This window comes from Lacerta agilis, chromosome 8, assembly GCF_009819535.1.
Source record: "Lacerta agilis isolate rLacAgi1 chromosome 8, rLacAgi1.pri, whole genome shotgun sequence".
NCBI classification, from domain to species: domain Eukaryota; kingdom Metazoa; phylum Chordata; class Lepidosauria; order Squamata; family Lacertidae; genus Lacerta; species Lacerta agilis.
This window is the reverse complement of record NC_046319.1, coordinates 16,112,933-16,140,772: the sequence shown is the minus strand read 5'-3', so window position 1 is coordinate 16,140,772 and position 27,840 is coordinate 16,112,933. Positions and strand designations below refer to the sequence as shown.

General features: G+C 47.2%; 2 protein-coding genes across 2 annotated transcripts; one reads left to right on the top strand and one right to left on the bottom strand.

Moving 5' to 3' along the window:
* Window positions 1-506: 506 nt before the first annotated feature.
* On the bottom strand, window positions 507-2,924 carry B3GALT6 (beta-1,3-galactosyltransferase 6). Its single transcript, XM_033156301.1, has one exon. It carries the CDS (start codon window positions 2,816-2,818, stop codon window positions 1,778-1,780), a length of 1,041 nt encoding a protein of 346 aa, XP_033012192.1. The 5' UTR covers window positions 2,819-2,924; the 3' UTR covers window positions 507-1,777.
* A 1,554-nt stretch (window positions 2,925-4,478) lies between these two features.
* SDF4 (stromal cell derived factor 4) lies at window positions 4,479-22,667 on the top strand. The gene is given in 11 exon segments (XM_033156299.1): window positions 4,479-4,617; window positions 8,836-9,207; window positions 11,223-11,247; window positions 11,250-11,279; window positions 11,282-11,356; window positions 12,590-12,703; window positions 16,428-16,586; window positions 19,418-19,454; window positions 19,456-19,526; window positions 19,529-19,590; window positions 22,084-22,667. Coding segments are annotated over 10 exon segments (1,065 nt in total). The 5' UTR covers window positions 4,479-4,617; window positions 8,836-8,892; the 3' UTR covers window positions 22,261-22,667.
* Window positions 22,668-27,840: the final 5,173 nt, after the last annotated feature.

The following is a 27,840-nucleotide window of genomic DNA, read 5'->3' as shown; positions in this document are numbered from 1 at the left end:
AATTAAATATGTTTACATCTGCCTGCAAGCTTTTTCTGGCTCTAAATTTACCTCTTTGTTTTTTAGTACAGGAGTTTTACTGCTTTGGAAATAAACTACAGAGAGCTCTCAGCCCCACAAAAGGGAGAATTCTATGGCTGTCCTGGTGACATCCCAGAAAATTACTCAGGAATAGGAATAATTGATTGGACGGTTAAGACCCACTCAAGGAACTAACCCACTGGTAGACCCCGAGAGAGCTGGTCTGGTCTAAGGGAACGCAACATACCAGTTGGAAAATCCCAACTTTCTTTACAATTCTCGACCCCTTAACTATGGAACAGTTCACTGACTAGGCAAAGAGGGAGTGATTCAAGGAAGGGATCTGTACAAAGCCAAGTCACTCCACTGTATGTTAATTGGCTCACAGTTGCAAATTTCATGAGAAGGGACACACACCGTTTCTTGACAAATAATATAACTGAGATGGAAAATAATTGTAATAGGCTGTATTCATCATACATCATACTCAAAGTAGACCCAATGAATATGACTAACGTAGGTAAAAAAAATTAATGTGTCTACTCTGCGCACAACTATTGTTGGCTACAATACAAAGGGTTGTATCCAACTGAATCCTACTCAGAGTTGACCCATTGAAATAAAGGGGCCTAAGCTTATCATATTGGTTAATTTTGAAGGGTCTACTTCAGGTAGGACTAATGTTGGATACAACTCAACAATTCTAGAAGCATTTAATTCCAGAAACTACACTACACTACATTGGCAGCAACTGCTGCATGATTTTCAGTCAAGACCAGGCTGTCATTGTGGATTCCTTCTAATAATCTATTCTTCCAAATATAACTAAAGAGTTGCATCAAATGTTCTTCCTCAAAGTAATGGTCCATTGAAAATATTGGACATAAGTACCTTGGCACATTATTTTCAGTGGGTCTATTGTTGAGTATAACTTAGTTGGATACAAGTTGGAGAACACCCACTGAAATTACTGAACCAGGTTAGCTATGTTAATTAACTTCACTGAATCTACTCCGAGTAGGATTAATGATTTTCAAAGGTTTCTCCCTTTGAAAGGTTTTTCAAAGGTTGACATAGAAAGGGATCTGAGGGATTTCTCTCCAGGGATAGAAGTTACACAAGCCATCCACTTATAATAAAAATGTTTAAAGGTCAGAACATTTCCTGCTAGAATGGACATCTCCTACCTCTAATACACCATCATAGCCAGTGCAAAGGTTTGTCAATGACAAAAGCAGCCCCTTCTGCTTAGGAACAGCATTATAGAGCACACTAGTAATCTCCTCCACTGGTGCTAGGGACCAAGTTACCCTTCTGTTATTATTTCACTTTAAACTTGCCAGAATCCTTGGCCAAAACCCACTTATCCTTTCAAAGAAAGGAAACAAACCACGGCTCTGTGTCTAACACTTAGTACAGTAGCTTAAAGAGCCTTTAAAATCCTTCATTTCTTTGTCCCACAATACATAAAATTTTTTCCTTTTGCCAATTCCTGCCTTTCAGGTACTATTTTTCTAGACCCGTAGTTTGTTCCATGCTCTTCCCCTATATCCTTCATATGCCACACTGGCAAGGGTGATGCAATATGGCCTGACATACTGTGGAAAATCTTGGAATAATTTAAAAGTTCCAGCAGGAGGAGGAATGCTTTCAATGTGACACACATCCATCACCACCGATTTCCTCCTGCCTGGTTGTGTTCCCTTCCCCTCTTATTTGCACAGTTGCCAAGGTATACTGTCTTTCCTCACAGTTTTCAAGGTATACCATCTTTCCTCTGGCAGCACTGTGAAGGAGGCACACTCCAGTCATACGTGTAGGACAGTCGGAGTTTAATCTCTTCTTTACAGAGCTTCCCTTCTTTGGCTAGAGTCTGATGCTTCTCCAACATGTCCTCAATGCTCTGTTTATGAGTCACAATGTATTTATTGTTGCAGCCCCGCGATTTATACTCCGTGTCGAAACGAGAGTCGTGAACTCTCTTCACATCCACTGGAGCAAGCCAGGCACCCAGGGATACGTCTTCAGCTTGCCATATGTTGAGATAGTCTTGCGTGAGGCGCAAGTAGTGCACCAGGTCAGCTGAAACCACGTAGCCGCCGCCCAGAGCATAGGGCAGGTAGTAGTCACAAAGGAGCCAGGCATTCTCTTTCCATTTCCCGCCGGATTTCACACGGGCACGCCCAGAGAAGAAGCCCCAGTAGAGGCGGCGTGGCTCCTTGGCCCTCAGCTCCTCCACGAGGACATCCAAGCGCACAAATGTGTCGTCATCAGCTTTGAGGACAAAGCGGAAGTCCAGATGCTGGTCGAGCCACACAAACATAGCCAGGACCTTGGAGGTCAGGTTCTCATAGGAGTCTCGTAGGTCAGGAAGGAGCAGAAGATCCTGATGGCGGCTCTGCTCCAGCTCCAAGGTGTGGAGCTCCTCCCCGGTCAGTCCTCCGGTGCCCACCACAAAACGGAACCAGACGTCTCCATTGGGGACCCGGCCGGCCACCGAGAGCCAGGTGCTGCGGATGATGCTACGTCGCTCTGTATATTTGGGGCCGCTGGCTACCAACACAGCCAGGAAGGCGCTCTCCTCGGGAGGAGGAGGTGGGGCGGCGGCTGGAGGGTGAGGCCCACTCACTCCCCCAGTCCGGGCAGGAGACTGCTGCTGAGGCAGCCCCCAGCCGTGGGAGGGCTTGAGGCCTTCTGAGGTGCACTTGGCCAAGTAGAGGAGCACCACGCCAAAGAGAGACAGGCCACCGAGTCCCAGAGCCGTCTTGTGGCGGCACAGCAGGCGGAGGAGCTTCATGGTGGCAGGAAGAAACGTGACAGTTAAGGGGTGGGGCAAACACCACTTCCCCTGCAGCAGCTTCCTCAGCACCGCCCTCTTGGCAAACACCTCCCACTTTCAGGAGGTGGTCCAATGAAAGGCCTTGTCCCTTTTAAAGGGCAGCTCCTAAGACCTCTCAGGGAAATGCCCCCCCCCCGTCAATGTCCCTAATGGCTCCTCCCTCTTTGGTTGGAAAGATCCCTGGCTCCTCCCTCCCTCTGGGATTGGTGGTCCCAACGCTCTGGCTCCTCCCCTTTAGGGGCTGCAGTGACGTCTCCTTCAGCCTTCTAAGGGGCGGGAAGCGGCACTAGCTCCGCCCACACATTCGCCTTGACACAGCAAGGCCTCGAGGGTTGGGGATCAGCTCCGCCCCTTTCTCCTCAGGCGCGAGGCCACGGGGTGGGGTCCCTCTCTCTCCTCTCAGAATTTTTGGCGGGAACAGCCCTGCTGGCTACGGGTGGCGGGTTGGGACAAACCGCCGCCGCCACCACCACCTCGGAACGCTTTCGAAAGCGCCGCTGGGTCCTCCCTCAGCTGCCTGAAGCGCGGGGTTCATTGTCTTCTGTCAGATTTTCATTTCCTCTCCCCCCCGCCCTGTTTCTCCTCTTCTCGCGCGCGTTCCCTAAATAGAGGTCTACGTTAAGGGAGCGCGCGCACGCGATGGTTTTCGGAGCGGTACTTATCCTTTTCTGCAGCTCCGTCTTCTCCTGAGGCGGCGAGAAAATGCGAATGAATAGAAATGCATGGGGGAGGGGGTGAGGAGGGGGCCGAACAAAGTGGAATCACGTGACTTTCCGTCTTCGCATCACCCCCTCACGCCATGTCTTGTCAGGGCTGGGGAGGCGGAAGACGGCGGCGCCATCTTTAAGGGCGTTTCATGCCCTGCCCTCCCCTCCTGCGAGCTAATACTGTAGTGCGTATTCGCCACCTTGTCTCCAGTCACTTGAGGCTGCGGCTATTGCCATCTTAGCTAAGGGCACTGCAGTGTCCTTATCTGGCCGTGAGTATCGGTCATCTTGTGTTAGGGCAATGGAAGCCGCGGCTGCTCGCCATCTTGACTAAGGGCGTTTCCCTCGAGTTTTCCCTCCTCCTGTGCGAGTTTTTATCTGCCATTTTGCCTCAGGGCGGCTGAAGCCGAAGCGGTTGCCGTCTTAAACTTGGGGGAAAGGCACTGTCAGCCTTTCGTTTTTGGTACACAGACACCTATCCCACCAAAACAAATTGCCGTTTAAAAAATGGTGAAATGCAGTGAAACCGCACTGGGATTAAAAAATGCAGCAGTCACACGGTCCAAAACAAAAATGGCTACGTAAGACTCACGTGCCCGAAACAAGCATGTCTCCCCCCCTTTTTTAAATAAAGGTCCCCTTCATTACCATTGGAATATAGGTTCCTAACAAGGCGCCTGTTTTGCTGTTGCAGTAGTATTTAACAACAGGTAGAGTTGAATAGGCACTATTTTATTTCAGATTTTATGGCGGCGAGGCGAAAAGAGACAGAACAGCCGCTTTCCGCCCCGACTAATTAGTCTTTATACAACCAGAGAAGGAGGTCCTCGCGTTAAATTTAGGCAGCCTCGGGAGGTCCGGAAGAGGCGGGCTAAACTCTCTTCGGAGATGCGAATGGCGTCCCCTGTTTCCGGCCAGCCTCCCTCCCTTTGGCAGGCGCGCAGCGTGTGTCTGTCTGTCTGTGTTGTCTGTTGAGTGGAAGGCGGAGAGGAAGCCCCAGAGCAGCGAGGCGGGGCTGGGCATGAGGAGCCTCCGTGGCCTGCGGGGCAGGTATGGAGGCGGCATGGGAGCAGAGCGGAAGGTCACGGCAGCCTCTGAGCATATGCAGAGCGCAGGAGGAGCGAATTTGGGGCGGGGGATACAGAGAGGAAATGAGATGCTTTGACGGCTCTTTGAATGGATACCCTTGAACGAACTTTCCGTTTTATTTGTTTCGCCTGCCTGCTTAAAAAAAAACTGATTTATTATTATTATTATTTGGATTGTCAGCTACGTTTCAATTCAAGGGCGTTTTAAAACGATCCCAGCGGGATAGGTTATTGCGCGTCCTTAATTGCCGGTTTTAATACCTGCTTTGGGAGTCATTTTTTTTTTGGTATCTGTGTGCAAACAAATTGCGGAGGAATAAACAGCTGTAAATCACGTTCGCGGGTGCCACGTAACACGCCCGTTCCGCGTTTGTAAGAGAAGTTGGCTGCTTTGCGTGGCAGCGCTTGCACTTTGGAACTCCCTGCCTATTGAGATCAAGGAGGCGCCTTCGCAGGGCTGCCTTTGGAAAAGTTATTGTTTATGCAGGCCTACCCAGATGCTTAGAAAGTTAATGTGGTATTTTAAATTATTATTATTATTATTATTATTAGTTTAGTTGCTTTATGTTGCCTAGGGAAACCCAATGCGACATACAACCAAACAAACAAATAACAACCTCCCGCCTTCCCAACAGATGTATTAAAACCAGGGGGGGGGGGGGAATACATAATAATTTTCATCTGTTTTAAAATTTTAACTTTTGTATGTTTAAAGTAGGCATGTGAATTTTTCTCGGCTTTATTTTTCTGTAAACCATTTTGAGGAGTGTTTTGTTTTGTTTTTTTACAGTCAAGCAGTGTGTAAATGTTATGAAATAAATATCCATTGTTAGTGCTGCTACTCAGGGTAGACCCATTGAAGTCAATGGGCACTGGTAACTTAGCTTCATTGATCTCAGTGGGTCTGCTTTTGAGTTGGGCCTAAGTTGAATACAACCCATAGGGATATTATTACTTTATATTATTTTGAAAAATTGATTCTTTGTGCATGAGTAGACTTGTCTCTTCTCTGGTTTTACTGTTTGATTGTTGGGGTATTTTTTAAGTTGTTTCTCACAGCATGTGCAGAATTTATAGCATAGGCAAAAAAAAAAGTATGTGAAGGGTAAAAAAATTCCTTTTATAAAAGCAACAACTGTTCCTCTTGGAACATTTGGACAGAGCACTTCTTTACTGAGCAAAACAGAAGTATAGTTTCCCTTTCCTTTTATAAGAAACGTATGGCGAAGTGACTTTCCTATTTGGCATGACAAAATGTCAGGTGTATTAGAAGTGTTTTAACTTGTGGGCAGGGCACTGAAAGAAGCTTTGACGGAAACAGGTGACCCAAAAATCTGAATGGAAATGGCTAGCCAAACAGTGAGCTCTTATTTGGACACAATTCTAAGTGAGGTGCCCAATAATTCAGCAGAGTGCAGTACAGTAATATGCTGTGCATTCACATTAAACCATAGTTCATTTTTAAACTGTGGTTTACTATGATGTGGAAATCGGGTCACTGAGATTCTCAGCCTGTGGTCTTTACTGTAGTGCTTCAGAGTGTTCAGGGGGGAGGCAGGAGGAATGGTGCATAAAGATGGACTTCTCTAGTTTAGTATTTTTCTTAATGTGCCGGAGTCTGTAAAAGAAGTAAGGGAAGCCTATTAATAGACTCTGAAGCAGATGAGATACTCTTAATAGAGCTTGGGATCTGGGACTGAACTTGCGTGAATAGGGTATTCTCACAAGCAGAAGGACCACAACGTGGGAGGGGGGGCGAGTTAAAGCCTGCTCAGATGCCATTAATCATTAGCACCTGCCTGATGAAATTTGAATGCATTTTAAACCGCACCTTGGATGCAAAGGGTATCCAGTGAGTCACTAAAGTTAACATGTACGGTCGTTTGAACCTTGTCTCTTAACGTAGACCAGTTGCACAGGTTTGGAGTGTGCAGGAAATCTTTGAGAACTGGATTCTCAATAGATGAAACAGGATGACAAATAGATGGCAAATTCTTCTGAGAGCAGTGAGCTATTGACACCTCTGAATATCGCTCAGATTTATAATTTCCAATAAAAAAATAAGCAAACCAGTTGTGAATTGTGCATGAACTCTGTGTCATGGTGTGTGGTGGGTGGAGGATTCTAAGCATACCAGCTTGTTACGCAGGCAGGAGTGAGGGAGAAGTGAGGTGCCCCCACTACTTTATCAGAGTACAGTAATATGCTGTGCATTCACACTAAAGTACCAGCTTTTCTACCTTTGGGTTCTGACTTGCCTCCAGGAGCAGGGTTCGAAATTAGCAGGGTGCCAGGCGCATTTTGTGCCTTAAAATTCTCCATTTGCGAGCACCTCAAAAAGTCTGGGTGCCATTTTTTTACACTTGGCTGACACTCAGGGATTAATGAAATGTATGTGCTTTGAAGCCTCAAAGTATATGTTTTAAGGAAAATAAAATAAAAGAGTAGAGTGATTTGAAAACTGAAATATGGTACCAATATTTTTTATTGTAAACAGCAAATTAGACATGTATTAACACAGTGTTTTTCAACCTTTTTTGGGCAAAGGCACGTTTGTTTCATGAAAAAAATCACGAGGCACACCACCATTAGAAAATGTTTAAAAATTTAACTCTGTGCCTATATTGACTATATATAAAGTAATTCTCTTGAATTTTTCAATTTTCCCACGGCACAATGTCACTTTTGTGAACGACATTCTGTTTTGGCGCCCCCCAAATCAGGTCCCAGAAGCCATTTGGCTCCTAGCTTTTCTATCCCAGTTTCTAACACTTTCCAGGAGAGCATCTTAGCTGCAAGGTGGTGTGAAATATTTGTGATTCTTTTTGCAAACTGTGTTTACAGGATTAGAGCTTTAGGCGTTAGAGAGTTTGTCATGGTGGGATTATTGGTAAAAATTCTTTATGCTTCTAACCATCTAATGTGTGCCCCCCCCCAAGAAGCTTAAGTGAGATGTGTCCTCATTAAAGGATATATTTTTCAGAGGGAATGATTGGAGTCCTATTAGTAGGTTAAAAAAAAAAGACTTGTCAGAATAAATATATAAAATATCACATACCACAAAATTAAGGGGTAGCATTTTGCTCACCTGAAGTTTAACACCATAGACCAGAATGGGGAACTGAATTAGTTACATATTTATTGTAGTTATATCCCACTGTTTTTCTCCAAGGACGTCCAGGTAGTGTACATGGTTCTCCTCCCCCCCCACATTTAATCCCCACAACAACCCAATGAGGTAGGTTAGACTGAGAAGCAGTGACTGGTCCAGGCCTGAATTGGGATTTTGAACCCTGATCTCCCAGGTCCTAGTCCAGCACTCTAACCACTATGCCACACAGACTGACTGGAGGGCCATATCTTTATTCCCCCCCCCAAAAAAATGGGCTAATTTTGACAGTGCGGAGTGGTGTCGCCACTTGCCAGTCAGCTGATCAATGCTGAGAACAAGCTCCTTTGAAGGTGTGCTACTGTCTGCAGCAGTCAGCTGATTATCACCCGACAGCACACTTCCAAAGTTCATCTGCAGGTGTGGTGTGCTACTGCAAAATGTGGTTACGGCTGCCAACCTGAGACAACTTTAATGGTGGTGTGGAGGAGTAAGACGACTTTGCAAGTTTGTCAAAGGTTACCTGTCATACTGGAAAGAGGGCACCCTGGCTTCTGATTCCAATGGCTTTGGGCCACAAATGGAAGAGTACTCTTGTGCTTGTCTCCTGTTTGCAGACTTCCCATCACCATTGGCCTTTGTGGGAACCTAGGAAGCTGCCTTCAACTGAGTTAAATCATTGGTCCAGCTGGCTGGGTGTTGCCAGTTCTGACTGGCAGTGGCCCTCCAGAGTTTCATCCCAGAGTCTCTTATTGGAGAGGCAGTGGGGTTTGAACCAGGGTGTTTCTGCCTGTGAACCAGGTAGACTGTTGGCCCGATCCAGCAGGGTTCCTGAATTCTTAGCAGGACATTCAGTATGATCCAACAGGACTGATCTTATGTTCTTAATAAATAGATGCTATGAAAATATTGCCCAAGGTTAAGGCAGCGGTCCACATTTAGCACTAACTATCAAGAGCGAAATGTCCGTCTAATGTTGTGTTTAATGGGGAATTACTAGCTCAGCCTCTGAGCTCATAAAGACCACCTGGAAGTGACAGATCATTGTTCACCTGTTGGTTTTCCTCCCAGGGTATTCCGTCGCCATACCAGTATTATAAGCTGCTGACGCTCCGAAGGGGAGGAGCGATGGTTTCGAAACGGGCCTTCATCTGCAGCCTGGGCTCCATCTACCTGTCCCTCCTCTTTGTTTTCCTCCTCATGGACGTCTATGCGCGGCCTGCCAACAACTCTGCCTTGAAAGAGAAGGCGGCGGCCGAGAACAACGATGAGAACGAGATCCTGCCCCCGGACCACTTGAATGGGGTCAAGATGGAGATGGATGGGCATCTCAACAAGGAGTTCCACCAGGAGGTCTTCCTTGGGAAGGAGATGGAGGAGTTCGACGAAGATTCAGAACCACGAAGGAACAGGAGGAAGCTCATGGTTATTTTCTCAAAGTGAGTGTTGCTCCAAATTGAATTAGGCCAGATGCACCGAGGAACTTGGGTCCATCTAGCATAGACGTCATCAGCTCAGTGCATTCCAGATGTTTTGCAGCACTACGAAACGTTGGCCATGTTGGCTGGTAGGGCTGTTCAGAGTTGTAGCTTCTGCAGTGCAGGAGGTTTGAGAAAGCTAGCCTAACTCACTGCCTGCACCAGCTGGCAGCAGCTGTCTCAGGTGGAGGTCTTACCTGACTGTACCTGGAGATGCCAGGCATTGAACCTGGTGCCCGATAGGGGGTTAAGCCATTTCCCTGGTCTAAATGGCTCCCAGAGTCTCTGATTCTTTCCACTGCAGGGATCCTAGAAGCATCAGGGTGCAATTTAGATTGGGTGAATGGTCTATGTTAATGTTGACCAATGTCACCTTTTAATTTGGAGCTGCTGTAATTGCTTCAGGTAACTGAAAAAGCGGGTTGGTTAAATCACCACTGTTTACTTGTATACCGCTTTTCCATAGCAAAACATGCTCAAAGCAGGTTACAACACCAGAGGATTTACAAAATTACAAAAACATGGCAAAGCCTAAGTAATCATGAACAATGAATGAAAATATCTCAACAAGTATACAGCAAAGTTAAACAATTTCCACATAATTGATAATAAGGTCCAGCAATAAAGATTCAAAAACTGGATACCAAATAACAGCAGATATTAAGCATTCCCAAAATTAAATCTTCACCCCAGCAAAAACTCCCAACCAATAGCCCACCCTCACAGTCTCCAGGTCTTGCAGAACTCTCAGCCCTACAATAGTCTTTGCCCACAGCTAGTGTGGCTGAATTGAGGAAATTAGCTGTGAGTGTGCAGAGGTCGTTCTGTCCAGCCCCTACACAGCCATCTTTGCTTGAGAATAATTTATCACGTGTGTCTGATGCTGTTGGGTCGGTAACCACTTCCCAGACATCCTGTCTGCAAATTAAAAGGTTTATTGTTAAGTGCATCGCAGATAAGCAGCCTGCAATAATGAATTCAAAAGCTGATTAGAGCTCTTGCCGGCCGATTAGTGACTGTATGTCATTCCCTATCCCTCCTCATCTCAGAAAGGGCAGGTCACAAGCAGTTTGGCTGCCTTTGCCTTGACCTTGCAAATGATCTTGTGCAAAGGGCAAGCACTTTTTATTCTCCGTTATCCCCTTGGGAGCAGAGAGAGGAAATTTGACCAGGCAGATCTCAGGAAGCAAATGATGAGAGGGAGAGAGAGGAAGAGGTAAATCTCAACAATTGGGGTGAAGAGTGGCAGGGATCTTTCCTCAGTGAACACAGTATATAAAACATAGAATTTCCAACACAATGCATGAATTTGTTTTTTTAAAAAAACCTCAGTATAAATGGTTACTGACGTTTGCTCTCTGATTTCATATTGAGTTTTCTTTTGATTCATGCACTGGTCAGTAATTTATGTGGGTCTGCTCTGCACAGTAGTAGAATTGAATCCCATGGTTTTAAAAATAGTTGAATTATCTATATATACATATTTAAAATCCATTCTCAAGGTTTTCAGAGGAAGCCCTTTCCATCTCTACATGGAAACCCCAGGATTTAATCTGGCACCAGTGACTTGGATGTTCCCCACATGTGCTCTAGTCTTTGATCTCCAAGAGTGACTAGATCCAAATGCCACATAGGTTTCTTTGCGGCCAAGTAGAGGTTTGAACCGCAGTTATTCTGGCATCAGAACCAATTGCCTTCTTCCATTCCACATGGATTAATTGACTGCATTTCTATCCCACCTTTTTTCACCAAGGTGGTGTACATGGTTTCTCTCCCTGGCTCCCATTTTATCCTCACAGCAGCCCTGTGAGGTAGGTTAGTCTGAGATACTGTGACTGGCCCAAGGTCCACCCAGCAACTTTCATGGCTAGACAGAGATTGGACCCCCGCCCCTACCCTGGTCTCCCAGGTCCTGGTCCAACATGCCCTTCACCTCTGGAGACCTAACTTGACTCCTTTCCTATCTCTTACCTGCCACAGATTGACATCAACAGGGACAAAAAGATCACGCAAAGGAGATGCAGCGCTGGATCATGGAGAGACGGAAGAGCACTTCAGGAGGCCGTGGAGAGAGAACAAAATGCACTTCCGGGCTGTGGACCCCGATGGCGATGGTAGGAGGTGGATGGATGGGGGCATGTCATGTTCAGCACAGCAAGGCAGGCAACCTGGTGCCCTCCAGGTTGGTGGAGTTCCAGCTTCTCATCAGCCCCAGCTATCATGGCCAATGGGCAAGGGTGATGGGAGCTGCTGTCCAATGCACATGGAGAGCAACAGGGTGCCAACCCCTAGTTTACCAGCTGCCAGGCAGTGGCATGGTGTGCATGTAGCACAAGAAGCATCCATGCAGCCCACCAGCCATGCATTTGTCTGTCAGGGGGCTTCGTGGGTCAGGTGGGGGATCGGGGAAACAACCTGTTGATGGCTGGGAAGGACCAACGCCAAAAGTGGGTTTGCCACCTCCTCCTCTCTGGCATACTGCACAGACGAGACTGGAGAGATTTGCCGAGGCACAGTTTGGAAAGCCCTTTTCTCTTTCTTTACCTTACTCCAAACTGCAGTGCAAGCGAGAGCCTGGGGGAAGGCTGGTGGAGAGTCAAGGCCACTTGCTCCTAGTAGACCGGCGAGTGGATTTGTGGCACCTTTGGGGGCCAAAATACCCAGCTGTTGGTTGCCTTAGGCCTGGTGGGTCGCATTGATGCAGGCGCACACTAGTGTCTGTTTAAGGGGAAGGACCATAGCTTAGTGGCAGGGGAGCTGCTTTGCATGCAGAATGTGGCATCATCACCAATTCAAATAAAGAGGTGGCAGGAGAGGTCTTTCCCAGTGTCCTGCAAGTAGGACTGAGCACAAGAGCCCTCTACCCTCCTGCGGCTTCCAGAAACTGGTATTCATAAGCGTGACTGCCTCTGACTATGAAAGTAGAATACAGCCATCAGGGTTAGTAGCCAATGACAGCCTTATCCTGCATGATTTGTCCTCTTTCAAAGCCTTCCACATTGATGGCCATCAGTACCTCTTCCGGGAGCAAGTTCTGTAGTTTAATGGTGTTCTGTGTGACGTCCTTTCAGTGTATCTGAAGGAGTGTGCATGCACACGAAAGCTCATACCAAGAACAAACTTAGTTGGTCTCTAAGGTGCTACTGGAAGGAATTTTTTTATTTTGTCCTTTATTTTGTTTGCCCTGAATCTTCCAACGTTTAGCTTTGGTATATGTCCCCAAGTACTAGTGTTGGGGGGGGGGGGGGCGGGGAATCCTATCCACTTCCTTCATGCCATGCATTAAAAAAAAAAAAATCTTGGTCTGGTAGAATATTCTTCATCTGAATCGGTTCCTGTTTTTCTAGGTCACGTGTCCTGGGATGAGTACAAAATCAAGTTCTTGGCAAGCAAGGGGATGAACGAGAAGGAGGTGGCTGAAAAAATCAAAAACAACGAGGAGCTCAAAATAGACGAGGAAAGTAATTGGTGCTGGTCTCTCTCTCCCCACCTCCCACAAAGACCATATTAAAACTGTTGCGTTCTGCCTTCAATTCCTGGAAGTGGGCTGAAACGCTAGCTTGGGCACTGAGTTTTCAAGTAGACAGATCTCTGCAGATTTTACTGGTTAATAGCTGGGCTGCTCGTCATCGAGCAGCTGCACATAAAATAAAAATCGAGTAAACCGATCCTGCTCTTCCTTCAAAAAGCTCAGAAGAGGATACATCATCATTTTAAACCCCCCCCCCCAAAAAACTGAACACCTTATGCTTGCAACAATCCTGTGACTGTGAGATGATAGTTCTGTGAAAGTTCCCCCAAAATGTAGTCAAGGGAAGCTTCCTGTGGCTTGTGATGTCCGATTTGGGGGAGGGACCACATCTCAGTGATAGAGCACCAGCTTTGCCTGCAGAAAGTCGCAAGGTTCAATCCCTTGCATCTCCAGGTGGGGTTGCGAATGTCCCCGTGCCTGAAATCCTGGAGAGCCACTGCCAAGTCAGTATTAATACCGAGCAGTATGGAACAGTAGCATAAGAATGCCGTCTGCACTATACATTTGAAGCTGTATCATGACGCTTTAAGCAGCCATGGCTTCTCTCCCAAATAATCCTGGGAACTGTAGTTTGAGGGTGCTGAGAGTTGTTAGGAGATCCCTTATTCCCCTTTCAGAGCTTCGAGTTCTGGGCAGAAATACTGATCGTTAAGCCACTCTGGAAATTGTGGCTCTGTGAGGGTCTTCTAAGAACTCTCAGCAACCCTAACAGACTACAGTTCCCAGGATTCCTTGGGGGGGAAATAACGCAGGGGGAAGGAAAGGAGCTCCACACTTAACCGTTCTCAGCGGGGGTTCATCCACCCATTGGGCTTCCGAGAGTTCAGCAAGCATTGCCCTCCCCCAACACACACTTTGCAACTGTAAGAGCTAAGATCATGCATCTTTTTAGAAATAATTCTCTGGAAGCTGAGTTATCCGCCCAATATCTCATTTGCCTGCAGCGGAGGCAGGGGTTGAGAATGGGCTAACGCCACTCACTCCACTGGCAAGAAGGAGACAATTTCAGAGGGGCTACCAGCTCCACTCCAGGAAGGGCACAATAACTCTCTGCCAAGCTCCAAGGACTATTTGGGAGAAAAGGAAGGATACTGGGGGGGGGGGGTTCTCCTCCTTTGCCTTTGGATAAGGAAGCAGGAAGCCAGATGACTCAAGCAGGGTGGCCTGGGTCTTCCCCTCAGTTGCCTGCATTTCCTGCTGCAAGAACGTGAGTCTGAGGCACCCAAACAGCGGGGTTTGGGGATTTCATTCTGTGCTGCTGCAGGATTACAGCGCACACAAAGCAGTTGTATCTTTGTGGCAGAGGACACACTTTGCATGCAAAGGTTGCCCGGTTCAGTCCCCGGGTAGGGCTGGGAGACACCTTCCCTGCCTGAAAACCCCAGAGAGCCCCTATCAGATAGTGTATTCTGAGCTAAATGAACCAGCGCTGTGGTCTGGCTTGGGTTCAAACCAAGGTCAGGTTACAACAATCCAGAAGTGGGTGATAAGCATTTCTAGTAATTGGTCCATGTCCTTTTGACACAGTCTGATAGACACAGTCTGCATCTATCGTGTCTCAGCCTCCTTTTGTTCCCTTTTCCCAAACCAAAAGGTCCCAAATGTTTTAACCTGCTTTTTCTTTTAATTTGATTGTTTTAATTGCCCAATTTTTTTAGCACCTTTACTATTTTCATGATACCCTTTCTAAGATGGAACAGTCAGAACTGTACTCTTATAATTATAAAGCCATAGAACTCCGAATGTGCCCTGCCCTTAGCAGCTGTTTCAGGATTTCTAACACTTTTATTATGAATAGCATCCCTATGCCCACTGGCATTCTACCTAACAGGGCTCTGAAACTTACTCATTTATTGTTTTATTTATTCGATTTATTCTACCGCACTTTCCTCGTAAGATCTCAGGGCGGTTCGCTGATGCATTGACCACGTGAACTGCTAAAAACTAGAGGCATGTCCGTGTCACAAAGTTCACTTCCAGCGGCTGCCGTTAAATGCAGGCATTATTGACCAAAGCAGTATGTCTTTGGAGGAACGTACCACTAGAACTGGAACAGGCACAGCCGAATTTGAAAAACGCACTCGCGTACGCAAGTATATCGGGCCATCCAATCTAAAGCGAGGCTGTCGGCGTTTGTTGCATGCAAGCTTTAATCTCATCCGTAGGCATTACGCACACGCTGCCTTAATCAACTGTGTCTTGAGCAGTGCGCCATATGGAGCACGGAAGCCCATCTGCTGCCACTCCAGCATGAAAGGAAGCTGGCTGCCTCATCTCCAAACTCTTCCCTCTTCCATGTTGCTCCCCTTAGGGGTTTGCCGTTGCTCATTTTGCCAGAGCTGCTCGGATACAAGAAGCTTGCTGGAGGCGTAAGGCACTCCTTAAAAGTCTGAGCCTAACGTCAGTCTTGCCTAGAGCTGATCCGCACCACAGATTTGCAGCACACGAGCTCCCCCAAAGAATCCTGGGAACTACAGATAAATTAACAGTGGTGCTGTGAATTGCAGCTCTGTTGGGTGGGAAGCTACAGTTGCCCAGGTTTCTTTGGGCAAAGTTGTGTGCTTTAAATGGTGCAGATCTGTCCTTCGATGCGTAGGCCCCTTCAAACATGGACTAGGGAGTGTGGCTGCCAGGCCTCCTCGCCCAGCCCAAAGGCATCTTTGGGAAGATCTGGAGCTCTCTGGCATGCTGTGTAGCTTTCCGCTGTTATCTCCTCCCCATTTCTGGAGAGGAGGAAGGAGAAGAACACCTTTATTATAAGTTATATTGTATATGAACCCTTTTAAATCAAACCCAGGCCTGCAAAGAAGTTAGCCATCGTAGTAAACCAATCCACTGTACTAAAAAATAGGAAATAAAAGGCCCCGTCTGCACCATTCACAGCCATGGCTTCCCCCAAGGAATTCTGGGAAGTGTGGTTAACTAAGGGTGCTGAGAGTTAGGAAATCCCTGTCCCCTTTACAAGCCTACAGTGTTTCCTGCTAAAAGTGGTTGGCTGTTAAATCATTCTGGGGATTGCAGCTCCGGGAGGGGAATAGGGGTCTCTTAACAACCCTCTGCTGTGGTGGTCAGGTGCTTCTTGCAGACCTCTCTTTGGGGCTTCTGGTTGGACACTTTGAGAGAAATATGCTGGACAATACGGGCCATTGGCCTGACGCAGCAGGCACTTACTTTGTTCTTAGGCCAGGGATGAAGCCTGGGACCTTTTGCAAGCAAAGGAGTTGTCCTGCCACTGAGGTAATGGTTACTTCCAGTATTATAGGGCATATATCAGGGTCCGGGAAATGCCAGTCTGCAGGCTACATTGGGTCAGTCTTGATCTTGTTGATGGTTTTTTTTTAACCATGCTATTTCGCAAGAAGAGAAACTTTGCAATACGTATTTGTTTAAATTGCAGTCTTGCTGCCTCGTGTTTTTTTTAATTGTCTTACGTCAAGTTGTTTTAAATTCTATGTTTCGTTCGCTTGTCTGATTTGTTCTTGAAATGGGCCAATGGCCGTAATAAATTTTACTTACTTACTTACTTACTTACTTACTTACTTACTTACTTACTTACGTATTCAAAACTTGTAGCTCAAACTTAAAAGAGAATGTGATTTTTAAAACAGAAATAAATAAATCTGCTTGTCTGTCCCCGTCCCCCCAATCTGCAGCACAGGAAGTCCTTGACAACTTGAAAGACCGCTGGTATCAAGCAGACAATCCGCCCACCGACCTTTTGCTGAATGAGGAAGAATTCCTGTCCTTCCTTCACCCAGAGCACAGCAGGGGAATGTTGAAGTTTATGGTGAAGGAAATCGTCCGGGATCTGGGTACGTTTCCAAGCCGTAATGGGCAGAATCTCAGGAAAACTTGACGTCATCCCAGCTACTAATGTTGCTGGAGTGCCTCCTGGAGAGATGCCCGATGGGGACGAGATCCTGGAGGATGCCAAATGGTTACCCCTTGTTGGCTGCTGGTAGTGGGCAGAGGGAGATTTGGGACACAGAGAGAGGAGTGTGGGTTGTGTCCTGTGTAAGGTAGCCTTGGGCACAGTGTTGCGGAAGGGCCATAGCTCACTGGAACAGCATCTGCCTTCCATGCAGGATGTCTGGGTTCAGTCTGCGACATCTCCAACTAGGGCTAGGAATTAAAAGCCCGGAGAGCCGTGCTGCCAGTCTGTGTAAACAATAATCAGCTAGTGTGGCCGATAGTCTTTCTTAATTCCAAGGCAGTTGGCTATGTTCCCAATAAGGGAAGAGCCTGTAGTTCAGGGGCAGAGCATCTGCTTCTCATGTAGTCAGTCCCCTGCAGCTCAGTTGGTTAGAGCATGGTGCTGATAATGCCAAGGTTGCAGGTTCGATCTCCGTATGGGATGGCTGCATATTCCTGCATTGCAGGGGGGTGGACTAGATGATCCTCAAGGTCCCTTCCAACTCTACAATTCTTGATCTCCAGGAATGTCCCCTACCTGAAATCCTGGAGGGCAGCTGCCAGTCGCTGCAAGCCAGAGCTGAGGAACCTTTGGCTCTCCAGGTGTTCCTGAACTCCAACTCCCATTGGCCCCAGCCATTGGCCAGGGTGATGGAAGTTGTTCATCAACATGTGGAGGGCCACAGGTTCCCCATCCATTTCGTAGGCAGTACTGAGACCAGTGGTCTCGCTTGGTGCAAGGCAGATTCCTGCATTCGGTTTCCAGCTTTTGGAGACAGCTTCCATACCTGTTGAAGTAGAAAGGGCACCTTTCGGTGATATTTTTTAGGGTGAGGGAGCAGAAAAGTTTTTTAAATTGGTCAGAGGCAAGGGGGCTTGGCCTCCATGGCAGAGCCGTGATGTGGCCTCGTTTGATCTTCTTTGTTCCCACAATGCATCTGGGGCTGTGCTGCACCACGCCATGGCGTTCGAAATAAGGGAGCAGGAGAATACGGCGGCCAGGCTGGCTCTCATGCTGCTTCAGTGCCTGCCACGAAGGGCTAGGTAGCGCTTTCCCATTGCAAAATCCAAGCAGGCAGGCAAGTGTATCTCGGTTCAGCGCCAGCCACCATAATCTGCGCCTGAAGACAGCAGTCAAGCGGAGCAGAGGCAGCAGCAATGGCCGCCGCAGGGGGAACATGGCTCGGTCTGCTGCCTGCCCCTCAGCAACTGTGGCCTCTCGTTGTCTAATGGTAGAGCCGGGCCATTGAAGCAGCTGGGGAAATTTCTTCAGAAGAAAAATAAAAGAGGCAGTGTTGGGGAGAACAGTTTAAAAACACTTCTCCTCTTCTGGCTAGCTCCCAGGCCTCTGAAACTCTTAAAATTTCCACCTCCTTTTCAGAGATAATAGAAATTTCACCTCCTACTTTTCTCAGGTAAGATGGTTAGAATTCCAAGGAGGGGTTAATTAATTGTTGTTGTTTGTAGTAGTAGCAGTAGCAGCAGCAGCACCCTCCTTGGCCAGAAGGTGGCACCCTAGTCCATCTCTTGGCTCCTTGTATCCAGCTAAGTTATACTTTCGAGGGGACCCACTGAAATGAATGAACTAAGTAGTCATGTCTGTTAACATAACCCTACTCTGAGTAGGACTAGAATTGGATAGAACCCTAAAAAAAATCAGCATAGCAAATATGTCAACTTGCATTAACAATAAAAGTAATCCAGCCAGCCTGACGTGAATGCTTACATTAACGTAAGCAGCTCTGTGGGTTGTATCTAGCTAAGCTCTACACAAAGTAGACCCTGGAATTAGTGGACCTAAGTTAGTTGTGTTCATTAACTGCAGCGGGTCTGTTCTTAGTAGAATTAACACTGGGTACAACCCTATATAAGAAAGAAGAAAGAAGAAAGAAAGAAAGAAAGAAAGAAAAAGAAAGAAAGAAAGAAAAAAGAAAAAGAAGAAAGAAAAAGAAAGTCAGTCCAAACAGGTGGATGATTATAGGATATGCATTTGAAACTAGTTGTTGCATTTGTATTTTTCCTTTTATCCACGGAGCTTTGGCCAGCATAATTCTCCTTCCGCACCTGCTATAAAATTGCAACAAACCTTAAATTTAAGTCGAGGGTTGCTGGCCTCCAGATGTTGAACTGCAGCTCCCATCATCCTCATCTAAATTAGCCTGTTTCCGGGGATGATGGGAAATGCAGTCCAGGAAACCACTGGAGGGCCACAGGGTCCCCCCCCCCAGCACTGGTTTTAAGGTAAGAGAGAACAATTTAACCCGGATTCACTCTTGAGGAGAGCGGATTTTAACTCTGGTCTCCCCAGCCCAAGTTCCAACTCGCTAACCATTGGCAGAAAGTATACTGGGCCTCCGGGTAAATGCCCAGCAGAAGCTCAGTCCAGCGGTGATGCTGCCTTTGCAAATATTCTTAAAGGTTACTGTCCCAATCCAGTGAACAACCTGCTGGAAGCTATGAGCTGCCTACACATTAAATATATAATATAATAATAATAATAATAATAATAATAATAATAATAATAAAATAAAGCTTCTTGGGAACTGTAGTCACAGAGTTAAAATCACCACCACGCTAAACGAAGCACAGTCCCTAGGATTCTTTGAGGGAAGCTATGCACTTTGAACATGTGGCAGGAACCTAGTCCGGAATGGTGGAGCGTTGGTGGCAGCTCACATGCTGAATTCGCGAGTCCCGTTATTTTGACCGTCAAACGCCGTAATCTCTGCAGATCAGGACGGCGATAAGAAGCTGACCCTTTCCGAGTTCATCCTTGCCTGTCGGCACCGTGGAGAACCAGCAGGCTCAGGACATCGACGACGACTGGGTGAAAGACAGGAAGAAGAGTTCGAGGAAGTCATCGATGCCGACCACGACGGCATCGTCACTATGGAAGAGCTGGAGGTTAGTGTGTCCGGGAACGGCTGTAGCTGCATATGCTCAAATTGTGAACTTTTCACGTACAGTGGTACCTCAGGCTAAGAACTTAATTCGTTCTGGAGGTCGTTCTTAACCTGAAACTGTTCTTAACCTGAGGTACCACTTTAGCTAAGGGGGCCCCTGCGCCGCGTGCGATTTCTGTTCTCATCCTGAAGCAAAGTTCTTAACCCGAGGTACTATTTCTGGGTTAGCGGAGTCTGTAACCTGAAGCGTCTGTAACCTGAAGTGTCTGTAACCCGAGGTACCACTGTATCTTGGTTGAAATCCCATGTGAGAGGCACACACTGTTTTTTCCCCCACTTCCCCTGTTGCCCTGATCCTTTAAAAGAAGAAGAAAGAAATACAGATTTCTACTTAAAAATAATTAAAAAGATATTGTGCAATATATTTCCAGGAACGCTAAACAAAATATTCAATATATATACACACAACGTTATGCACTTCTGAGTTTTTATACTGTGAACTGCCTTAGAAGAAGGGTAGTATATATAAATACATTTAATTAAATTTCCACAAATTTCAATACATAATAATTTTTATTTTGTTTTATCGTCCTCCCGTTCCATTTCCATTAGTGTGTTTTTTAATTCTATCTCATTGCTGCACCCTGTGACTTCCCCCTTTTTATATCATAACCATAATACAATCATCTCTCATTTATTTCTGTTGCTCGTAGTTCAAATCCTGCTCGCGAATTCATCACGTTACGATATTTCTCTAAATAGTCCAAAAAAAAAAAAGGCCTCCAATCTTCCGTTTAAAAAGAGGCTAATGTTCTTCCATAAATGAAGAGCGGTATATAAATTATAATACAGGAAACAGAACTGTATTGTTATCCCAAATTAGCATCCAACTTTTTTTTTTTAAAGGCAAAGTCAAGATTAGAATTATAAAGCACCACCTAACGGTTTCCAGGTTCACAGTGTCAAGTGGTGTTCTGACCTTTAATCAAGCTTATCGATTTCTGAAGGTTGAGAAAGCTGCTTCCCACCCCCCTTGAAACAAGCAGGCGCACCCCCTGCTGGTCATGCGCCCTGCTCTGCAAAGAATTCAGATGCGAAGGGAGATAAAGAGCTACCTATAACTTCCTACTGTCTCGCATTTGAGCTGTATCGCAGCAGGTGATCAGCGCCAGCGTGGGCCCCCTCCGCTTCCTGAGACGTTGCTTGGGAACGAGGTTTGCTCGGTGCTCTTTCTGACGTCACTTTAACTCTTTCTCAGTTCCACCTTGGAAAAAGTGAAATTAGCGCAACTGTGTGTCACGGAGGCAGTTAGACCTTTTCGGCTATGTTCCGAAACAAAAGTTTTGGGTATCTGAACCCTGGGCGAATCTACATTTGTTTCCTTCCATAACAAAGCTCTTTGTGTTTCAAAGAAGGGGAGACTCACAGCAGGAAGTTTGGGGACTTTTCTGAAATAAATACTTTCTGATAATGTGACCATGAATCTGATAAAATGTTTTCTTGCGGACGAGGCCACTGAGGCTGTGGCTTAGGGTTTCTTGTATATCTGAAGAAGTGTGCATGCACACAAAAGCTCATGCCAAAACAAACTCAGTTGGTCTCTAAGGTCCTACTGGAAAGAATTTTCTATTTTGTATATCTTGCCATACATTTCATTTTTGGGGTTTAGTATTCTAGGGGGGGGAATCTTCCGTATGCACAGATTTTTACTCATAATCAAGTTCCTCTCCTCTTCTCAAGCTCCACACCAAAGACAGCCAAGTTCTGCAAGTACACCGCATCAGAAGCAGAATTAACTCAGTCCAGATTTTCAGATTACCAGGTTGTGTCCAGTTGGTCCTACTCGGAGTAAAACCACGAATTCTAGAAACTCACCTGGATTGCGATGTGGTTACTACCGACCTGTCCTGGTGCAGTGAATGCAAGGCTTGATTTTCTTAGAACTCAGTTATAGGCATAGGGAAACTGCCTTATACAAACTCAAAGCACTAGACCAGCCAGAACAAATCTCTATATTGGCGCCAGCAGCAGCTCTTTCAGAGAGGCCTTTCCTATCACTCAACAGCTGATCCTTCTTGCCAGACATGCCAGGGTATTTCAGCCTGGGGCATTCTGTGTGCTAGTCAGGTCCTCTGCCAGTTTTGATAACTTCCACTAATCCCCTTTGTCCAGAAAACACTGAGCAGCTATGCAGGGTCATCCCAGCTTCCCCCCATCCTGCCTCTGACCAGTTTTTGCTGCTGATGTTGCTGCAGAGTGGCCCTCCCCCTCTGGCTTGGTTTTGACGCAGCCATTTTACCAGTCCATCATCAGCAATACTTCTGAACATCAGTTTCTGGAAACTACAGAAGGGGAGAGTGGTTTATACTTGGGTCCTGCTCGATGACCCACAGGGTGGCCACTGTTGACAACAGGATGCTGGACTAGGCGCCCCGTTGGCCGGATCCAGCAACCTGCTCTTAATGCCCTTTGCTTCTCTCTCTCCCTTCCCCAGGAATACATGGACCCCATGAACGAATACAACGCCTTGAACGAAGCGAAGCAGATGATTGCCGTGGCTGACGAGAACCAGAACCACCACTTGGAGCAAGAGGAGATCTTGAAATACAGCGAGTATTTCACAGGCAGCAAGCTCATGGACTACGCACGGAACGTCCACGAGGAATTCTGAGGGCTTGGCCCGAGAGGGCTCACACACTCTCTCTCGCTTTCTCTCTGTCTCGATGCACCTTCTTGCTTTCCCCCAAAAAACAAAGGTTACCTTTTGCTGCTATACCTGTGTCCTGTGTGTATACAGTGTGGTGTTCTAGACTTAATTTTTTATTTTTAAATGAAAGCCGTCCAACAAATGAAAAAGAGCTACAACTCGCTTGCCTTCAAGAGGAAAACGCCCTCTGATTTCTACAGGGAAGGATCCGCACCAGTTCTTGCCTGTGCTGTCGATCGGCAACTTCTTTTCTTTCCCTCCTTCAGGACGCTCGGTTGTACCCTGCAAACCACGCGCAGTTCTGCTCTACTGTTTGGACTTTGAGAAGGCACTTTTAGTATTTGAGGACCATTATCGTTGCCTGGGGGCGGGGTGGGTGGGGGGACGAGGAACTCACAGGCCGCATTTGTTTGGTTTGAAGTTTCTGTTTTGGCGATTGCAGCTGTTCCCACACCCAGTACATCCTTTCAAACCAGCGTTGGATTCCCTTTGCAAGCAGCCGGGTGGTGGGCCAGTTCTGGGTTAGAATGCAGCCTTTCCCCCCAGAAAATTAGCCAAGTCCGCCTTGCAGTGGATTGTGTCCTTCCACTTGCCCAGGCAGGAGCCCACATGACAAGCTTGTCCAGCACTTTCTCCTCTCCTCTCCTTTACTCTCCGTTTTCCTCCTGGCTCAACACACGCCAAAGCTCAAGCGATCCTAAGCTGCAATGCAGCAGGCTTGGCCCCAGCTTCAAGGAACGACGAGATCTTGCATAGATTGAGTGCCTTGAGCCAGGACACTCCAGCAGCTGCTTCTGCTGGAGTTAGTATCACACAAGTCTCATGAACAAGTCCCACTCGCATGCCAGCTGCTGCGTTCTTTCCTGGGCAGCAAGAGTCTCAACAGGCATAACTACAGACAGCAGTCTTCAGGGCTAAGCTCCACTGCACGGCCTGTGGAAGAGGCAACACTCAGCATTTATTGGCTGGAGTTCGGCGGCAGCTTCCCTTGCTATCGAGCACTCCCCCCCCCACCCCCCAGCAGATAGACCTCAAGAATGTTCTCTTGCTCATGGACAAAAGCACCATGAAGGTGCATTTTAACCATCTCGAGTAATCACAACCCAAGTCACTGTGCAGGGAGGCAGAGGACCTCTTCCAATGGGCAGAAGTCCCATCTTGAGTTGGTTGTATAGCACGACAGATCCAGGGGGAGGACAATCCAGTAGCAAGTTCCCTAAGCAGCAGGCACCAGGTAATACCAGGGGGCATAGGCTGCTTTCTAGATGTTTGAACAGCATCTGCTTCTCAGTTAAATAGAGAGAGGTGGGTGCACCTGTCTCTTAATAAAAATGATTTGTTTCAGAAAAGAAAATGTGCACGCGCAGGTTGTCAAAGAGAGAGCTGTGAGTGCTCTTTATATTTCAGGAGTGCCTGGGAGTTAATACAGTGCAAGTGGCAAACTTGCCCCTCATGTTTGTTCAAAAATGGAATAAGGGTAGATGGGCCTCTGGCATTATCCCAAATGGGCAGTGGATTATGGTTAAGCTCTAAACCGCAGCATTCATTAGGTACATCCTACCTTGTCGTAAAGGGATGCGGGTGGCGCTGTGGGTTAAACCACAGAGCCTAGGGCTTGCCGATCAGAAGGTCGGCGGTTCAAATCCCCGCAACAGGATGAGCTCCCGTTGCTCGATCCCTGCTCCTGCCAACCTAGCAGTTTGAAAGCACGTCAAAGTGCAAGTAGATAAATAGGTACTGCTCTGGCGGGAAGGTAAAAGACGTTTCCGTGCGCTGCTCTGGTTCTCCAGAAGCGGCTTTGTCATGCTGGCCACATGACCCGGAAGCTGTACGCCGGCTCCCTCGGCCAATAAAGCGAGATGACCTCCGCAACCCCAGAGTCGTCGGCGACTGGACCTAATGGTCAGGGGTCCCTTTACCTTTTACCTACCTTGTCGTAGGACCTAAAGGGGGTATCACATAATTGTAGAGTTGGAAGGGACCCTCAGGACTATCTAGTCCAACCCCCTGCAACGCAGGAAGATGCAGCTGTCCCATACAGGGATCGAACCTGCAACCTTAGTGTTACCAGCACCGCGCTCTAACCAACTGAGCTATCCAGGGTGGCGTCAGAGGCAACAGTTTATTCCGTTGTCCTGCGCATGCCCGGTTTATCTGCACTTGAAGAGCGCACTTGTTTAATAGGCTATGCAAACCCAAGTTGCCTGGCCTGTGGTCTCAAACCTGTGCTCGCCACAGAGAGTTTGCTTTATGCCGGGTATAGGTGCATGCTTGGGAGCCGTTCAGAATGCAGTGGTGCAAGAAAAGTGGGTGGGATCCAGTTACGCTGAGGAAGAGGTCTCATGGAGATTTCGTGCTAGCAAGGTGGAGCAGCCCGGTGAAACCAGATCTGCACAAAGCGAGAAGTGAGAGTTGTGTAGTTGTTAAGCAAGAGACTTCCTGGCGTGTGTTGGATCTGACACAGGTAATCTTAAGGAGAGGGCTGGAGGAAAGGCATTAACATAAAAAGTCACAGGTAGTGAATGGGAGGGAGATTACGAGTGAGTCTCTGGCCGGTCAAAACTTAGTCCGATAATGGAGTTGTTCCTCAGGAATACATAAATTCAAATAACCCAGTTACTGGTGGAAGACTATTTCTACAGGAAGGCTGAACGATTCCCCTCTTCAGGTTCAGAAGTTGCTTCCCCTATGAGGGTTACACTCATGAACGTTTCGATTTTCATTTAAATGGGTTTATTCTGCTCCTGTCCTTTATACAGAAACACCAACACAACCCTGTTTAAGAATTGCAGCTTAAGGTGTCTGATGTTACCCTCCTTAATAGAATGTAAATACATGTAACTGTGTGTTTTTTTAATTATTCTTTCAAACACCCCCTGCTTTATTTCAACAAGAGGAACCTGTGGTCCTCTAGATAAGGTTGCTGGACACACCCCCCCCCCAAATCAGTCCCAGCCAGCATCACCAATGGTCAGGGATGTTGGGAGTTGTAGTCCAGCAATGTTTGACGTGACATGGCAAATAAGGACAAAAGGATTGGGAGGGAGAAGGAAAAATGCAAGCCCAGGCACCAGTTCTTAAAAAGTCACAGCTCTTATTAGAACCAGCTGGGATTGAAATGCTTCATGGAGCCTAATATGTTTTACCGGTTTTAATTCTCAATTTTAAATTACTGTAACCCATTCTGGGACCTGCTGGGGAAGGGCACATCATAATATTACAATAATTTGGAGGGGCACAGGCTTTCCATCCCGGGACTAAAGGCTCCTGGGAAAGGGGAAGAGCCATTCAGAAAGGAGTCTCCCTGCTGTGTCTCTGCATGAGTAGCTGCTCTCGCTTTCTGTTAAGACTAATTAAGCAGGGACTGCTGTTTACACTTCCATATCGCATCAGCCATGGCCAGTGGTTGGTGTCCGACATGAATTGGAGTCCAGCAACCTCGGAGGGCTGCAGATTTTCATTCCCATTTTAACAGCTTGTATAAAGGCTTTTAGGGGGGTGCTCCTTTGGGCATATGGGGAAGAAAAGCACACTTGAGTGGCAGACTGCATGCAGAGTCTCTCTTGTTCAGGCGGGAAGAGACGGGGGTGGCCGTTTTCTGCCTGAGACCCAAGTGAGCCTGCTGCCAGTCAGAGCAGTAGATAATGCTGGGCAAGAGGGTCTGATCTAGCAGGCAGCATCTCCTTGTGTTATTGCTATGACTCACTGCTTTGCAATTTCCTCCTGGCCGTCTGCATATAGCAGCCTTGCTCTGTATGGTAGTGGTTTTAAACCAGTGCCTAGGTGTCTCGGGGCTCGTGGGTTTCACCTGCAAACTGGAGAAACTTGTGGTCTCTCTCACATTCACTACAACCAAGTACACATTGCAACCTGTCGGCTACCATGGGATACTTCTTTCAAGCTTACTCCAGCAGAAGACGAGGTGACCCAGCAACCAACTACATTGGTGAACCCTGGGTGAGCTTTCAAAAATGAAAATGCAGAGGAAGGGGGTCAAGGAGGTAAGGTTGAGCCTTTGAATGCCCAGAGAGAGCATTCCAAAGATGGCGCTGTCCCCTCTCGGGAACACACACTGGGCAGTCCTTCCTTTGGGTAGTGCTCCCCATCAATGTCCCATGAACGGTTGTAGCTCAGTGGGACAGCATCTTCAGCGGGTCCCAGGCTCAGTCCCCAGCACTACTGGGTAGGGTTTGGAGGGACCTGCCTGAAATCCCGGAGAGCTGCTGCCAATCTGTGTCGACAGTACTGAGATAGATAGATAGCCAATGGTCTGAACTGGGGTAAGGAGCCTCTTGTTTCCTATTTAAAGGAGCCCTTCAGAACCATGAAGACAAGGCTTCTTCTTTTAGTTGCAGGGAAAGAGTTGTTTCATGCTGGCAGAGCGCCTGCTTTGAGTGCAGAAGGCCCCAGGTTCAATCCCTGGTAGGCCTGAAATCCTGGAGACCTGTTGAAACTGAACCATATGGATTGGAAGGGAAGGGCAATGAGGCCAAGGTTTCCCCATGCTGGCCTTTGAGGCATCTGGGCTGCCTTCAACATTTGTTGTACTCAGAGTAGACCCATTGAGATGAGTGGGCATGGACTAGCTTGGGCCAATTAATCCAGTGGGTCTGCTCTGAGTAACAGTGGCAGCTGGTCCATGAGGGCAAATGGGGCACTGCCACACCAACCTATTCACAGAACAGCACCCACCTGGTCTGCCTTCTTGCATCCAGCCCAGTCTCTGCTCATCTGCCTCCTCCGCCCCCATAGTCTCAGTGTTGCTCAGTGTTTGTACAACTCGGCAGGGAGGAGGATGAAACTAGAATGAGTTTTTCTCTGTCTGCCACAGAATCGTTGGGACTTACCTTTCTAGAGGTGCTGGTATCAGCATAATTTCTCTTCCTGTCCTTTTTCTCCCATGAGGACTGCAAGCTTTGCTCTCTGCAGAATGAGGCTTCCGAGACAAGCAGGGACTTCTATCCATGTTTGGTCAGGGCACCAGTAGATCTTACTAAAAGTCCACCTAGCTTAGCACCCTGCTTCCAAGGGGGCCTGGCCCGGTGGTCCTGCAAAGACCACACTCTGCGCCTCTCTGCAATGCAGGAATCTCAGTGAAATAACCCCTGACAGACGGACAATGTGACCCTTATTTAGAAACCTCCAATGAAGGAGTGTTCGCCACCTTCCCAGGTAGTTACTCTTAATGTTTAGTTGAATCCCATTTCTTATAATTTGGTTTGAGCAGCAGAAAACAACCTTGCCTCCACATTTAAATAGTTGAAGATGGCTGTCATATCTCCTCTTTTCCAGGCTAAGCATGTCCAACTTCCTTGACTGTTCCTCATAAGGCTTGGTTCACAGACCCTTGATCATCTTGGTTGCCCTCCTCTGCACACGTTCCAGCTTGTCAATATCCTTCTTAAAATGTGGTGTCCAGAACTGAACACAGTACTCCAGGTGGGGTCTGACCAAGGCAGAACATAGCGATACTATTATTTCCCTTTGTCTGGACACTATATATCTGTTGATGCAGCCGAGAACTGGGTTAGCTTCCCCGCCACG

Coding starts and splice junctions, on each gene's coding strand:
- B3GALT6 (XM_033156301.1), bottom strand. CDS start 2,818: ATGAAGCTCCTCCGCCTGCTGTGCCGCCACAAGACGGCTCTGGGACTC.